Source organism: Delphinapterus leucas, chromosome 12 (assembly GCF_059928025.1).
Source record: "Delphinapterus leucas isolate spDelLeu-1000000601 "Yukka" chromosome 12, BTC_Dleu_Yukka2, whole genome shotgun sequence".
Taxonomy (NCBI): Eukaryota; Metazoa; Chordata; class Mammalia; order Artiodactyla; family Monodontidae; genus Delphinapterus; species Delphinapterus leucas.
The window spans coordinates 75,735,531-75,751,796 of record NC_143140.1 but is presented as its reverse complement, the minus strand read 5'-3'; the positions used below and the strand labels follow the sequence as shown (position 1 = coordinate 75,751,796).

At 36.0% G+C, this 16,266-nt stretch overlaps 1 protein-coding gene across 1 annotated transcript in view; it reads right to left on the bottom strand.

Annotated features, from left to right (window-relative positions):
* Window positions 1-1,408: 1,408 nt before the first annotated feature.
* The window catches only part of PHACTR2 (phosphatase and actin regulator 2), a 136,161-nt gene continuing 121,303 nt past the window's right edge, over window positions 1,409-16,266 (bottom strand). The window contains exon 12 of the mRNA XM_022558253.3: window positions 1,409-9,957. Within this exon, the coding sequence (XP_022413961.2) occupies window positions 9,942-9,957 (16 nt within the window). The 3' untranslated portion in view covers window positions 1,409-9,941. The remainder of the gene's footprint in view (window positions 9,958-16,266) is intronic.

Below are 16,266 nucleotides of genomic sequence, written 5' to 3'. Positions count from 1 at the left end.
CTCAGGTTTTCCTGACACTAAAACTGAGGCATAAGAAAGGTCAGAATTGGATGGGTTTGCTTGTCTAAAAAAATGCATCATTTTCCATTGAAGCACAAATTTCCCCCTACAATATTGAATGATAACAGTAGTATGCTAGGTATACTAGCTGAAATTGGTTTCTGGCCTTTGTTTCACTTACTGTGTAACCTGGGGCAAGTGAGCTTCAGTTTTCTGACCTGAATGTAAAACGGGAATGATAATATTATTAACATTTACCTCATAGTATTGTTGTCGGTTTAAATGAGAAACTACACGTGAATTGCTTGGACCTGTGCCTGGCTTGTGATCAGCATTCAATGAAGGTGAGCAATCGTTCTCTTTCCAGCTTAGTGTAGTTACTCACTTAATGTCATTGTTGCCTTAGAATGGCCAGCTCCTGAAACTAGGGCCTTCACCATCTGGGATCTGTCAGCAAACACGTGCTTTGGCCTCACATCACGTTCACATCATGGCTCTCTGTTAGCTTGCATCTTGACCCAACCTGTCAGCTTCCTGGAATCCTAATCCTTTTGATTTCCCTTAATTTCTGGTACCTTTTGGGTCACTTATATTACATACATAGACTCTTTTACTTGCTTCTAGTCCCTAGCAATTTTATGTTCTTTAAAATTCTTTTTAACTGCACATCCTCTTGATATTGCTTGGCTTTCTGCTGACTCCTGTTCTTAAGAGTCACAAGTACATACACTTCATTGGTGAATACACTTTGGAAATATTGATCCCAATTAATTTTCCTTACTGTGCTTTCTAATTATAAAATGAATTTTGAATATTCTTTGGTATGTTTCGGTTGTGTTCAAAGCACTCAGATGATGTATAAATGAAATGATTTTACAATCTTGGAGATAGTCAGGTGATGAAATAGTTTATTAAAATTTCATTGTAGTAATTTCTTCATAGTCTTAATTTACATTGTCTATGGGGGTATTTTTATCCTTTTCCACAGATTCTGTTATACGTGTTGATGATTCTTAACTTCCTCTCTATAGCCCAGACCTTTTTCCTGACTTTCAGGGTCATATATCCAACTGTATGTCTATCCGCATATAGCTGTAGTTGCTAACTTTTCATAATTAGATAAATACCGTAGGGAGGAGAGACCTGGCATTTTCAGTACTTGTTGACCTAAGGATGTGTTCCTGGATGAACTTTTAACCTTGGCTGGCCCAAGTCAGACAATCTGGAGTAGGGAGTACTCAACATAGGAAAGAATTTGCCCTTAATTGTTCTTGCAGTTATACTCAGCAGTTCAAATTTAAGCTATAAATCTTTTCCCACAGTCAGTTGAAGTTTGTTACCTCTTTAGCTCGGTCCCTGATTCCTGAGTTTTTGCCAACCTTTCTTAATTTTTTTTTTTTTTAAAGACTTGGAATTTTACCATTTATTACAGTTAGAGGGAGAAAAGACAACTTTTTTTTTCTTTTAAAAATATCCGTGCAGATGGCAGAGTCTTGAATTATACTGAGTCAACGGTGCAGGTCAACTACCCTCGGGCCCCAGTCCTGGAGTAGGTTCGAGATCACCTGGCCCTTTCCACTGCTCTGACTGTCAGGCTCGGGACAAGTCCCTTAACCACAACCTTTCTTAATTTTAATCTCTTTCTTGATCTTGCTACCACATTATTCTTCCTAAAAGACAACTCTCATATTATTCCTATTCAGAATTTTCCAATGAGTTCCCACTGCCTACTCAATACCTCCCAGGTGCTTTAATATAGCCCTCGATATCTTCTGTAGTTTCACCACAGACCACAGTTCCACATTACTTTCCTTTTTTTTTTGCGGTACACGGGCCTCTCACTGTTGTAGCCTCTCCCGCTGTGGAGCACAGGCTCCGGACGCGCAGGCTCAGCGGCCCTGGCTCACGGGCTCAGCCGCTCCGCGGCATGTGGGATCTTCTCAGACCGGGGCACGAACCCGTGTCCCCTGCATTGGCAGGCAGACTCTCAACCACTGCGCCACCAGTGAAGCCCCTACTTTCCTTTTATTCCTCAAATTGAGTGAAACCAATTTTTCCCCAAATACAGTATATACTCTTCCAACATTACAACTTTGTTTACATCATTCCCTCCAACCAGAGGGAATGATGTAATTTGGTACCTAGAAATGGTACCACTTTTAGCAAAAGAGCAAGAAAACCTTTACACAAATGTTACATTCTTAACCTTTCTCTAGAGCTTTATGTGTTCTACTATTAGTGTCCACTTTTTACAGGACAGAGTTCAAAACTACAAACCGAACAAGGACTTGGGTTGTCTGGACAGCAGTGCTGGTGGCAGCAACTCCACGCCATGTCTGAGCTGAGGTCCCACAAAGAGTTTTGTCAAATTTAATAAAGTTTAATAAATCCGATGCTATCAAAGCACTGTAGAAAATGAAAAAATTGTCCATTACTTACCTCCATTAGGTTTTAGAAAGTAATGTTTCCATGTAGAACCTGGTTGAATGTGAGAAAAAGTGGAAAGTAGTTGTTGAACTACTACACCTACCTTGGAGATGTACTGCTGATTTTTAAGGGCAAACATGGGGCCAATTTTCAAGCCTATTCTACTTTTTGGTCCCAATCTTCTCTCTTACAGGTCTTCCCTCCAGGATAAAGGTACACAAAATTGCTTTTCAACTTTCCACTCATACTTTTGCCCTTGTCCTGGAGTTGAGGGAGGCTCATGTACAATTTGTAACCACTGCTGAAAAACATGAAAAGTATATTGCAATTCCTTTTCTGGTCAAAATATGTTCCCAAGCTCTCTCCTTGTTTGTAATACATTAAATAGTAGGCATAATGAGGAAGTTTGTTTATTTTCTATATTAGAAACTCTAAAGGGACTATCTTATTTTCACACATTATAATGTGAATGAAAACAGCAATAGCAAATCTCCTCAGATATAAAAAGACAGGAAGTTTTTAAAATAAACTGTAAATCGCTGTTTAAAGCAGTAATTCTTTAGACAGATATTTTAAATTAAAAGTACAAACCACGAGGACTTAAATACAAAAAATTTTAAGTCAGGAAGAGTTGAAATTACAGGCAATTAGAAAAGCTGTCTTATTCTTGCTTTACAGGTGAGGACTCTGTGAGCTGTTAATTTAAAAATACCGAGCACTGTCTGAATACAACAGAAATTGGACAAACTGAAGCTGGGAATTTCCCAATGATTTTATTGAGGTAACTTTTCCCAATTTTATACATATATGCATTTATATATACTTAAGAAAGCTAAACAATGTTCTAAGGCACTTGGAATTGTGCACAGCAAAGTATCCTACAATATTATACAACTACATAGAGCATAATTTTGCTTTTTAAATAACACAAACACCAATACGGAATAAAAAAGATAATACATAGTCTTTCAGGTTACAATAGTGGAATTACATATACATATGTGTGTATACTTGTAGATATTTATACCCACATACTATAATACAGTACAGGTTTAAGAACAACAACAAAAAAAGAGAAACTGTCATGTAATCAGTACACAGTTCCAGTTATTTATAGTCACAGATACTATACCTGTGTAATATGTAGGGTTAGATCACTCACTGGAAATTAGAAATCATTCAGTCTGATAACGATCACAGCTTACCAATCTTATCACTTTCACCAAAGCTTGAAATAACGAAATAATGCATATAGTTCTCTATATAAAAATCACTGTTACACAGAAAAAAGGTGACTAGTTTGAGTTTTTAGTAGGTACTAAATCTGGTGAAATTGGTGCAGAATGTTTTGAACACGTTGGCACATTTCTAAGCCACAGAAGAAATATTTTAAAAAATAAAAATAAAAATTAGTGCCTATATTTTTAGTGATGAAAGTGGTTTGACCCTAGATTCATTCAGGTTGTTTTCGAATGCGAGTTAGCATTGTCATGGCGATTTCCTGTGGAAGTTCTCTAAGCAATGTAATACATAGTCAGACTATAACAAAACATCCAGTAAGGGAAAAGCCCCCTAAATTGGCAAGTGGCACAAATATCATTGGCATTTTAACATACCACAAAATTGACCTGAGGGTGGAGTGGCATTCTGCCTCATTTACTCCCTTCAATTTATTCTTTAAAAAAAAAAAAAAGTATTTCACAAGAATTCTTAAGCACCATCTAAAAATTCACAATATAATCACCTTTACTGACTGAGTCACTCTGCTTCAGAAAAGATATTTAGAAATTTTAGTATTGAAAAAACTTATAGTGGCTATAACTTCATTCGATCTGTTAGCCACAATACATCCAAATAATTTCGAGACATATTTACCATTCAGTTTTGGAGATAAAAAGTTACGAAAGGAGTAAGTATGTTTATGTACTGTCAGTATAGTATAATGTTTCACCTAGGTAAAACTCATTTTGTGTATGATCATCGTTGAAGTCTGAACAATATGCAAGCAATCCACAGCTCACCCATGTTTCCTTCATAATTTACAAATCTAAGAAAAGTTGAACTGCATGGCTATATTTATGCAGGGGGGAATTCAAGCATGTGCATGTGGATTAAATGCTTCTTTAATAGGATAAAGAGGCAATTGTTTGGGAACTCATGGGATGCAGCTTACCAGGTGAAATCTAATGGTGATTTTCATAGACCAAGAGTTTTGTTTATGTGGATTGTTAGCTGTCGTGTTTGTGGTTAAGCCATGCAATGATCCTCATGACACTGACAAGGATTATGACCAACAGTGTAGTTCTGAGGTAAAATTGTGAGGCAAAAAAAAAAAAAAAAAAGTGTACTTCATGTGAAATCTCCCCTTTAAGTACATACAGGGACTAATCAAGGGACTATGCCTGTCGGAACTGCCTAGGCTACCCAATAACCTCCTCCCTGAAGAACTGGTAAACTAAAGCTGCATCAGAAGGCTAGAAACAAAAGGCTAGAAAGATGATGGGGGAGGAAACTACTCAGGGCCCAAAGAAATGCAAGGGAGTCAAGATGATGTTTTGAGATAGACACTTTTTCCTGTGTCCTCAAATTGCAGTAGACAGTGGCATTTAAGGGAGGAGGTACTGCCCTCCCAGGAGGGCATCTGAACATGGGGGAGCGCTTTTTACTTTTCGTATTTACAATGGCTGGGCATACAACTGGCATTTAGGCAGCAGGGGCCTGGGAGAGTAAACATCTTGCAATGTGTGGGACATTTCTGTACAAAAAGAATTGCCCAGCTCCAAATGCCAACAGTACCCCACTGAGAAACACTGATGGAGTGCTTTGCTCATATGCACAGCTGTGCTAGCAATGTGAAAACCTAAATGACATTTTTCTGTGCAGTAAATCCTAGCCTAGCTAAAAATGACCCTTGCCTATAGGGCTGGCTTTTGGTGGGAATAGCTGCTATAGGATTCTCTCTTTTTGCCAGAAATCTTACAGCGTGTACAATAGGATTTCTTAATTTGGGATAAACCTGTCTTTGAAAAAGCATAAGTGGGCTATTTTTTCAGTTGTTTTCTAGAAATGTTAATGGTGGTTTGCATTTCCATAAAGAGCTTAAGCTTAATGATTACAAAAAGTAAGTGGAAAGTGAAAATGAGAATGGGTTGGGAGTATTCTACCCTTGTCCTACCACACTTTGATCACTGCCAAATTATAATAACGCCTCATGCTGCTCTTTGAATCTTGCGTGTCAACTATTTGGAGATGTGCTTTCTCTCAGAAAGATGGTCCTATTAATTTGATGATTACTTTTGCTGTTGCATTCCCGTCTAGGACATATTTCAGCTCCAAAATTTCATTCTGCTTTGGCAAGTAAAACAATGTGACATATACTCAAATGCCCAATAGTGGAAGATCAGCCAGTTCAAGTGGCCAAGGGAAAACTTTGTAAATAAATTGCATCTTAGTGGTTCCTTAGTGCTCATAACATTCTCTGACAATGTGAAGAAATTAATTATTGTCTCAAAGTATATACTTCCACTAGTAAGATTAGGCTTAATAATATAATTGGATCTAGGAATGTTTAAGCTACCATACCGATGAAATGACATAAATTGATGTATCTTGTACTAGCTTGATTCCATCTCACCTATTCTGAGAATGATTTCTCACTCTGTGTGAAATGTGCTGCTGGGATGAATTAAAGAAATAATATGACATTTTTGAAGAGCTTTCACTGTTTAAATGTGGAGATACTACTATGTGATAGACAAGGTTGCTTTTTTCTATTGTGAATACAGTATAATTTGTGAAAGTTGTGTCTGACTCTATTAAGTATAAATACGATGCCTGTTTTTGTGTTAAAATGTGGTACACATTAGGATATGCAATGTTGATGCAGATTTTTCTCTCTTTTAAGTGTAAGTTACTGTATTTTTTTTAAGTGCCAATGCAGCACTGAATTAACTGCAGGTTGTAAAACCTGAGTTATGGGTTTTAAGGACTTATCTCTCATTTTCAATATTCGATGATTATTCAAGGGTGTATTCGATTCCTCTACTTCCTTAAAAAGATTTTCACTGACATTTTAGAACTTTCTACAAACAATATATTTACTAACATAAGAGAAAGATAAGTGATTACAATCATTATGCTAATAAAGGATATGAAAATGAAACCAGAAGGTCGGTTTTTCTGGGTAAATCAGATAGACGAGTGTGCTTTTTTCTCCATTTAAAACAGCTGTTCAAATACCCAAAATAGTTCTCTGAATATTATAGATTTCATCTAAATAATTTTAGGAATTATCATAAAGGTAAATTATATTGAACAAAAAGAAAATGCTAGACATTTCACACCATAGGAAATTATCAGGCAGGGCTGCCAAAAATTAACACTAATCACTGGAGAACTAGTTTTGTCAGCCTAATTGGTAATGACCATGAAGATGCTGATAAAGCTAATGGCATCTTCTTACTACCTTACTGTTACTGTTCTTTTTCTCCATTCTAAAAAAGATGGAAATGGTCACTTTGGTTTTTACAGTCTGTCTAGTTTTTTCCTGCCTGTGACCTTTCTGGAGATGGATTTGTTCTCTTCCTTAATCACATCTTAGGGACCCAGGAAAACCACTCACTTCTTCTACGTCAGCCTAATGTTGCACTTTAAATAGGAAAAATCCTGGTGTTGTATTACAACAACCCAATTCACATAAACATGTATTTTTATAGAACCGTAGCTTATCGGTTGGACTGCAGAAATGCTGGCATTAGGCAGATACATAATTCTATGGAGGGTGGTCCACATCTTTGTACCCTTTTAGGGCTGCCAGGCAAGATGGGCTGCTGAGATGGATATGCAGTGTTTCTGCCTTTTAAAACTAGCTACTGGGGATATGGGAATGTATGGATACGTATAGCTGATTCATTTTGTTTGTTATACAGCAGAAACTAACACAACATGGTAAAGCAATTATAGTCCAAGAAAGACATTAAAAAAAAGTAAAATTATCTATTAAAACAGAGCTTCATTCTGCAAAATATAGCTTAGCTCATAATCCTTCCATTCTTTCCATAGCTTTTTATTTAAAGGATCATTCTAATGAAATAATTTGTGGTTCCAATTCTTAAAAATTAAACTATTATTGGTTAATTTTTTTGACTTTTAAACTTTTCCCTAAACATGTCAATCATTAGAAGAAAAAGTATGGGTAGTTCATAAATCTGACATATCATACAAGGAAAACAATATATTGAGGGACCAGAGTTTCATTTCTGTACCGAGTGCATCTCAGTGTAGGGAATAAAAAAACTGTATCACATGTACTGCTAGTGGGAAAAAAATGGTTCCTTTTATCAACCAAATAGAGACTCTCTATGATATGTATCTTGAGTGATAAAACAGTGATAAATGTCTTATATTTACCATTTTTATAGGGGCCTTGTGATTAGAAATTAAAATGATGTTCTAAGATTATAAGTATAGAAAATTAAAATAACACTACATTCCTTGGTATTTTTCCCAAGACACTAAAATGACAATAAAACAATATCATAAGGAAAAACATGGCTTCAGCAAAAAACTGGAACATAGTTAATATCTATGGCTGGATTTAAACACTATGAAATGGATAAAACTTCAGCCAGAGAAAGACACTTGGGCATGCAGAAAAAGTTTTTCAAAACAAAAATATGTCTTACCCTATCAAGGAAATTACAATAGTGTAGAATTCTAGGTTTATTTTATTAATGCATATAGCTGAGTACAGCAAGAGGTGCCAGCAACGCTGGCTACTTTTCTTAGTTATAAAATGGTCCTGGCTTTTTGTAATAGGCTAAGTGGGACTAAATTTTTTTTTATTTTTGAAGCAAAATCATCCAATTTTAAGTGGTTCTTTAAAATGTAAATGAATGGCAGGATCCAAATTTGTCCACCAGATTAAATGTTTGCCTTTTGGTTGAAATAGAAAATTAGAGTTTTCCATATAATGCACCAGAATCATTTCAGAAAATCCTAGTCCAAACTCTGAGAATAAAATAAAGTCTATTTAGGTCTTGTCTTGTTGTTATACATCTCATGTGTTTTTAATAAAAGGGGCACAAAACAATCATGAAAGAACAATTAAATGCAAGGTGGTATTTACATATGGTCATATGTACTTGGGAGCAGAAGCCATACTATGCCTGTGACTCCATGGAAAACCGTAAGATGACAATAGAGGACTTCTTAATGTAAACGATATTGACTGTAGGCTCATAGGGAAATCTTCCATAACTTTAATCTCACTGATTATTTTGCACTGAAAGTCAATGCTATATTTATGGATGCAATCTGCAGACTCTTAAAATATCAAATGAGGTTCTCCTCACTTACAACTTAGCAGAAATTTTCTGTTCTTTTAAGTCTTTGGGTGAGTATTTTTTTAATCCATGTGCTTAATTTTTTTAATAGCAGCAATCCAACTTAATGCAGCATGGAAAATAAGTAGTTCTTTTCATTCCTATTCAGAGCTAACTGCTGGCAGAAAACTTGCATTTTGCTTAAGTTTTAACTTTGGATTCAGACTTTTTAAAAAGGTGCCATGATTGTCGATATTATCTTCTTTAGATCAAGTACGATGGTTTCAACATTGGAGATAATCAAGCTAGGGAAAGACCAAAAGATTTATTTCTAAAGCCTGCTACAGATTTATAAGGTCGAATAATTACGTCTGACTTTATTCCCAGTCCTATAATCCTCGTGGAAGGTTGGTACATTAGGTGAGGAGTATTAAAAAAAAATGTAAAGTATGTATAGCTATGCTACTTAAAGCATGCAACAAAATTTGGGTAAGCATGCTTATTAAGAGTCAGTAAAAGCCTCTCGCATTTAAGAAAAAGATACATGAAAACACTCAGACTTATTTCTGGCAACTGAATTCACTGGCACAACAAAAAAATAATGGTACAACACTGTACCAATATAATGATGAAACAAGAATATTCTTCTAGGGTCAGGTCTTTAGGAAATCCACCTTGGGTGATTAAACTCCCAAACCCCTTAATAAGTTCTCAACTACCAAAAGCCTACTTTGAAAATACCTTTAGGCTTCCATTTCTTCTTTTCATTAACATAATGAAGTACTTCTCTTGCTTTCTGATTTTCAACCCCCCACCCCTCTCCAGTGCTCAGAAATTCCATTCCCCATTCTTCTTTAACTTGCACTCTTAAATGTGGCTTTCTGGCAACAGGGAACCAGCGATTGTCTTCTGCTCATCTTCTTTGATTAAAACTCCTGATGAAGAATAAGTGGTGTAACCATGGTATCCCCTTACCATCAATCCACATGCTGGACAGCAGAGTCGCTGCACCCTTCCCTTTGCTTGTTGGCCTATCCGGGCTGTATAGGTGGGGAGCATGTTCCACACGCTTCCTTCACCACAAGTTAAACGGAAACACACACATTCAAATCCCAGTGCAATATCAGGTTTTCAGGAAGCGAGGATTCCCCCAAAGATGATCAGTCTGTTTCCAAAGAGTCCCGCACTTCATTATGGACGATGAAACCTGAAATATGAAACAGAAACTCTGTGAGACAGTAGAGAAACACAACTCTGCATTCAGTGAAATGAATAAGTTACAGCAATGTTTATGATCAAAGGCAGCTCTAGCATCCCCAACTGAATTACTGTTCTAAGTTACTGTCAGAACAGAATACCATTATAAACGTCACATGGGAAAGCAGAGACAGCCCCTCTACAAAAGATGCTGCTTGGGCTTCCCTGGTGGCACGGTGGTTGAGAGTCCGCCTGCCTACGCAGGGGACATGGGTTCGTGCCCCAGTCCGGGAAGATCCCACATGCCGTGGAGCGGCTGGGCCCGTGAGCCATGGCCGCTGAGCCTGCGCGTCCGGAGCCTGTGCTCCACAACGGGAGAGGCCACAACAGTGAGAGGCCCGCCTACCGCAAAAAAAAAAAAAAAATCAGATTGGGCAACAAAGTAGCCAATGGACCAGGAGAGATTTAGAACCTTTTAAAGCCAAGCATTTTCCTGGAAAGTGTCCTGCTTTTAATTTCCAAAAATTAGCAGGACACTACAATTTGCTACTATTTGTCCATGGATCCATTAGAGAAAGAGTTCACAGACTGGATTTTGTTGGAAGGTCAGGCCATCATCAGCACAGCTTCTACGATGGTGAAGAAAAGAAGATGACTAACCAATACTGTGACTGCAATAATATGCTGACAAAGCTGCAGGGGGTCAGAAGTGCTACCTCAGGACTTCCCTGCTGGTCCAGTGGGTAAGACTCTGCGCTCCCAATGCAGGAGGCCCAGGTTCGATCCCTGGTCAGGGAAGTAGATCCCGCTTGCTGCAACTGAGAAGCCCGCATGCTGCAACTAAGAAGTTGGCACGCTGCAACTAAATGATCTCACATGCCGCAGTGAAGATCCCGTGTGCCGCAACTAAGACAGCGCAGCCAAAATTAAAATAAATAAATAAATAAATAAATAAATAAATGTAACCTCTCTTCATATGCGCTGCCCAGATCTGGTCAAAAAAGCCGTATATTTTCTTGCACTATCCAATCAGAAAAGGACATTTATATCCTATTTAAATTAGGCATCTTATCTTCAAAATCAACTCTTAAATTTTATGGTTAAAGGTCCTAAAAATGCAAATTATTCTTAAGTTTGGTACTACTCAGTGGTTTGCGTTCATTTTAAGGTACATGAAGTTCAGCTTTACCTCGGGGGAAGTTTGCCTATCTGACAGAATGACAGTTTTGGCTTTAGGCTTCAAGTTAATGAAGCAATAAATAGGTTTACTGTGCTCTCAGGATACTTAAGCTTTTCGTCCACCCTTTTTTCAGAACTTTCCTGCAACTCAAATTTGAAGTTATCTATATTTTCTTCTTCTTGTTAAAACTGCAATAAATCTTTCTTATTTTCATACTGTTGAGAGGGAGTGAATAGGAGGAAAAAGCTAATTTTAAGTCATGGAATTCAGGTAAAGATAGTTATTTTCCATAACAGTTCCTCTACAAATTAATATATAAAAATGTCCTCACCTTCCTGTAAATTCATTCAGATAATATAAAATATGAAATTACTCACAAAGTGTAAAATATTACTTTACTATAATTTCCTAATTGATATATAAAGAAATCCTGAATAATTCATTTCCCCTTTATTTAAAAGAGTTTAATGGTCATGGCACATACACTTATGTTAAACAAATGAGGAGACTCTCCTAAACCACTGTTCCTTGTTCAACAGGAGTCAGATGACATGCTGGATGGGATTTTGTTAGTCTGAATAGGCAACCATGCTTGCAACTCTGGTGGTCGAAGCAGCATTTTGCAATTCTTTTTAGTTTCTGTCCAGGTATTAAATAAATGGAGCACCCAAGAGAGAAATGAGTATGCAGAAGCAGCCTTCTCATTTCTCTGTAGAGGGGCCCTGAATTAATGTTTATTGAGGTCACAGGTGTAGTTCCTGCCATGTCACATTTTGATAAACCTATCTAGAAGCTCAAAGAGTGGTTTAATTTATCTGTAAATCCACATTGGATAGTAATAACTTAAGGTGGCACAGAATGAGAAAATTTCTTTAAATACACACACACACACACCCCCCTCAACATGGCTACATTAGGAAATTTGAAAGGTAGAGAAAAGGAAAAAAAAACACCTATAGGCTCTCTCTATAACAAATCATTAAGAGTTTTTTTTATAAGGTTTGGCATTATTTGCATTTATTTATTTCTTTATTTACATTGAAGTACCGTTGATTTATAATATTGTTGGAGTTTCAGGTATACAGCAAAGTGATTCAGTTATATATATATATATTTTCAGATTATTTGCCATTATAGGTTATTACAAGATATTGAATATAGTTCTGTATGTTATACAGTAAATCCTTGTTGCTTATGTATTTTATGTATAGTAGTTTGTATCTGTTAATCCCATACTCCTAATTTATCCCTCCCACCCTCCGTTTTCCCTTTGGTAACCATAAGTTTATTTCCTATGTCTGTGAGTCTGTTTCTGTTTTGTATATAGATTCAGGTGTATTATTTTTTAGATTCCATACCTAAGTGATATCGTATAATATGTGTCTTTCTCTGATTTACTTTGCTTAGTATGATATTCTGTAGGTCCATCCACGTTGCTACAAGTGGCAATATTTCATTATTTTTTAAGGCTGAGTGTTTTAACATTGTTTCTTATTTTTCTTCTATGCATCTGAATTTTAAAATAAACCACTGCCATATATATGCATATACATATATACATACACACACACACACACACACACACATACACATACAAACACACCTTTAGTCAGTATCTGGATTTTTCCACTTAACATTATGCCAATAATCTCTCGAGGTCCGTTCTGACTCGAAGAGTTGTCAATTTAATGATCCTTTGCTTAATATAATAACCAAACAATTTAAAAGCTAATAAAATGATATATATGAAAATGCTACTTTGCATACTCTAAAAATGTTCTTATTTACAAAATTCAAAGTTTGTTTTTAAAAGCAATATTCTCTCTTGATTATAAATCTGATACATGTTGACATTTTAAAAAATTTGGAAATCAGAAAATATCCAAAGGTTATAACTAACCATAGATCCTACCATTCAGCTGTAACCATTTTAAAGTTTAGTTTTTACGTAAATTTTTTTCAAACAATTTACATGTCTTTATAATTTAGAGAATTATTTTAAATTGTAGAAATCCCATTTACTATGGAAAGGGAAGTGGGTTTTCTTTGCCATGGTGATCTGTTTCCAGAATGCAATGGCCCCATTTAATAGTACAGTGCCCTTCAAACGGTCTTCTGGGTTTTGAACAGTAGGCTGGGTGGGCAGCTGCTGAGGGGGAGAAAAAAACAGTATGTGTCTGGACAGGCAGCAAGTGTTCTAAAAAACAGAGGTTAAATGCTGGTACCTTGCAGGCCAAAGGATGAATTCTTATGGGGACCACTTATCCTCATGTTTCTCACATGACCCTAGAATGCATTCCAATTCCAAGAGCCATCTGGAGAAACTGGGGGAATTAGATGAAGGAGTGGATCACTACAATCCCTCTTCAGGTCAAATATGCAGAGAACGTACTCCAGGATGGAGTTTTCAGAGGTGTCTTCTTGGTACAGGAACAGCAGTAATACCACAGTATTACTGCCAGCACACTCTTCATGAAAAGCCACCATGATGGACTCCTCATTTACAGAAAGAGGACTTCGGAAATAGATCCTTCATTTTTTTCTCTTAAATATTTTTTTCTTGACTAGGTAATAAATTCTTATGTTTCAAAAATTCAAAAGGTTCGTAAGGGTGAATAGTGAAGTCTCCCCTACCATGCCTGCCCCAGTCATCTGATTTCCCTCCCAGAGGCAACCAATGTTACCAGCTTTTTGTGACTCTCTACAGAGATACAGAAGCAAAGGAAGCTGTGTATAGGAATGCATCCTCCCAGTGTTGACTGATACATCACTGTGTGGGAGATCATCACTGGATGAAGAGGTGCCTGGGCAGAAGAAGCAGGGCTGTCTCAACCCTTTTATGAACCACTCTAAATCACAGGCAGTTAATAGGTTTTGATTTTGAAGGGAAGGCTTACTTGATATAAGGAGATAACATCTGGCACTAATGAGAAAGGCTAATAAGTGAGCTGCTCTCTATCTGGGTTGCATTTAAATGGCCAGGTCATGATCCATGGCATGTTTATTCCTTCCAAGGGTGGCTGAGACTAAAGGCACCACCATCTCCTACATGAGCAATTTTCTAAATGTAAAACATTATCATATGTTTGTATTATTTTGATAAGACTAAGCAGTATTTACCAAACCTTTCACCTTTTAAAAGAAATACTGAAAACAACTTAAGAAATCATAAGTATTATTTTTATGTCTCAGAGTCTAAATATTTCTCTACTGGAATACAATTCTAATGATGTAATATACATTGATGGAAAAATCACAGGAGACATTTGCTTTACTGCCAAGTTTTAAAGAATACTTAAGCAAAGAATATTTGTCTTAGTGATATGAATATTTAATTTTTCCTTATCCAGAAATTTAATTTTCTAAAACATTGAACTATAATTGACTTATAATATTGTATTTGTTTCAGATATACAACATAGTGATTCAGTATTTTTATACATTATGAAGTGATCACCATGGTAAGTCTGTTACCATCTGTCACCATACAAAGTTATTACAATATTATTGACTATATTCCCCATGCTGTATATTACACTCTCATGACTTATTTATTTTATAACTGGAAGTTTGTACCTCTTAATCCCCTTCACCTAATTCACCCCTTCCTCCACCAGTGTCTTTAAAAGACATTTTTAAGAGTGTTAACCAATACATTTTTGGGAAAACTTTTAAAGCTTACCTTTGTATCAGCTGTTAAAAAAAAAAAAGCCTATGATTTTCTCTTGAAATGCAGTCATCCCTGTTTGCATCTATTAATATTTGCTTAAACAATGAAGATAACAATTGACTATTTTACGGCACACACAAACACTCCAAATTTCTATAGATGAATAAATACAGAAAAATAGCCAATAGAATTTTAAAGGTGAAAAAGACTCCATCAGATTTAAAAATATACTACATATCTATTCTAATTAACCTGTGTGACACAGTGCCAGGACAGACAACAGCTCATTAGAACCCAATACAGAATCTGGAAATTGATCCTTAATGGTCTTCTTTTAATAAAGAAGAATTTCACATAAAGGGGGAAACAAATGGCATAGGGACAATTGATTATTGATTTAGAACAAAGAAAGTCAACAACAACAACAAAAATAGAACACAGTAAAGTTAGTTTACTCCTTTGAATCATACATACAAATAAATGCCCGATGAATGAAAGATTTAAGTATTAAAAAAAAGCACATATAAAAATCAAAGATGAGTTTTATAATTTTGGCCATCCTCCATCAGACACAAAATAATGAACTAAAACATAACAATATACACAAATTTGAATATGCAAAAATTTAAACAAAAGACCGTAAAAAGAGTTAAAACATTAACTACAGATTGGGGGAAAGTATTGTGACACACGTAACAAAGGGCCGATATCCACAATATTTAAGGAAGTTGTACTAGTCCATATGAAAAATACAAACAACGCCAAAGAGAACTGGTCAAAGCACATCAAATTAGAAAAAAATCAATAAAAATATGTAAAAATGCCTAACCTCACAGAAATCAATGAAATAGGATATTATTGTTCATTCTTTAGAACCCCCACCACCCCAAAATACTGATGAAGGTGAGTAGACCAGTCATGTTCATAAACTGGAGGTCGCAATGAAAACTGTGCCCTTTGGAAAGACAAGAGAATAGTAATCTCTCAAAATGTTAAAAAATATATATTTAGTGGATATAGCAAATACTCGTATACTACAGAAATATTGGCACGTATGCAAAAGAGTGTATTTACAAAGAAAGTCAAGGTAGCGTTGTTTAAATAATGGAAAACTGAAATTTTCATCCATCAATAGAATAATTGTTCAACAACTTACAGCATACTGTATTATCTATGAAATACCATAGAGTCATTCAAATGAATGAAATATATGCTAACATGGACAGATTTTCTAGATGCTGTCTTTGTGTATAACTGAGAGGGGTACATAAATGCATATAAGTACGTACACATATATCACATATATATACATGTTTGTGAAAGTACAGAAAACTGTCTACAAAGATCTACACCAAACTTTTACCAGTGGTTCCTGTGAGAATGGGGACGAATTTGGGGAAGGAGTGAAGGAAGTTTTCACTTTTCCTTGATAGATTTTTGTGACGTTTGAATGCTTAATTAGAATATAT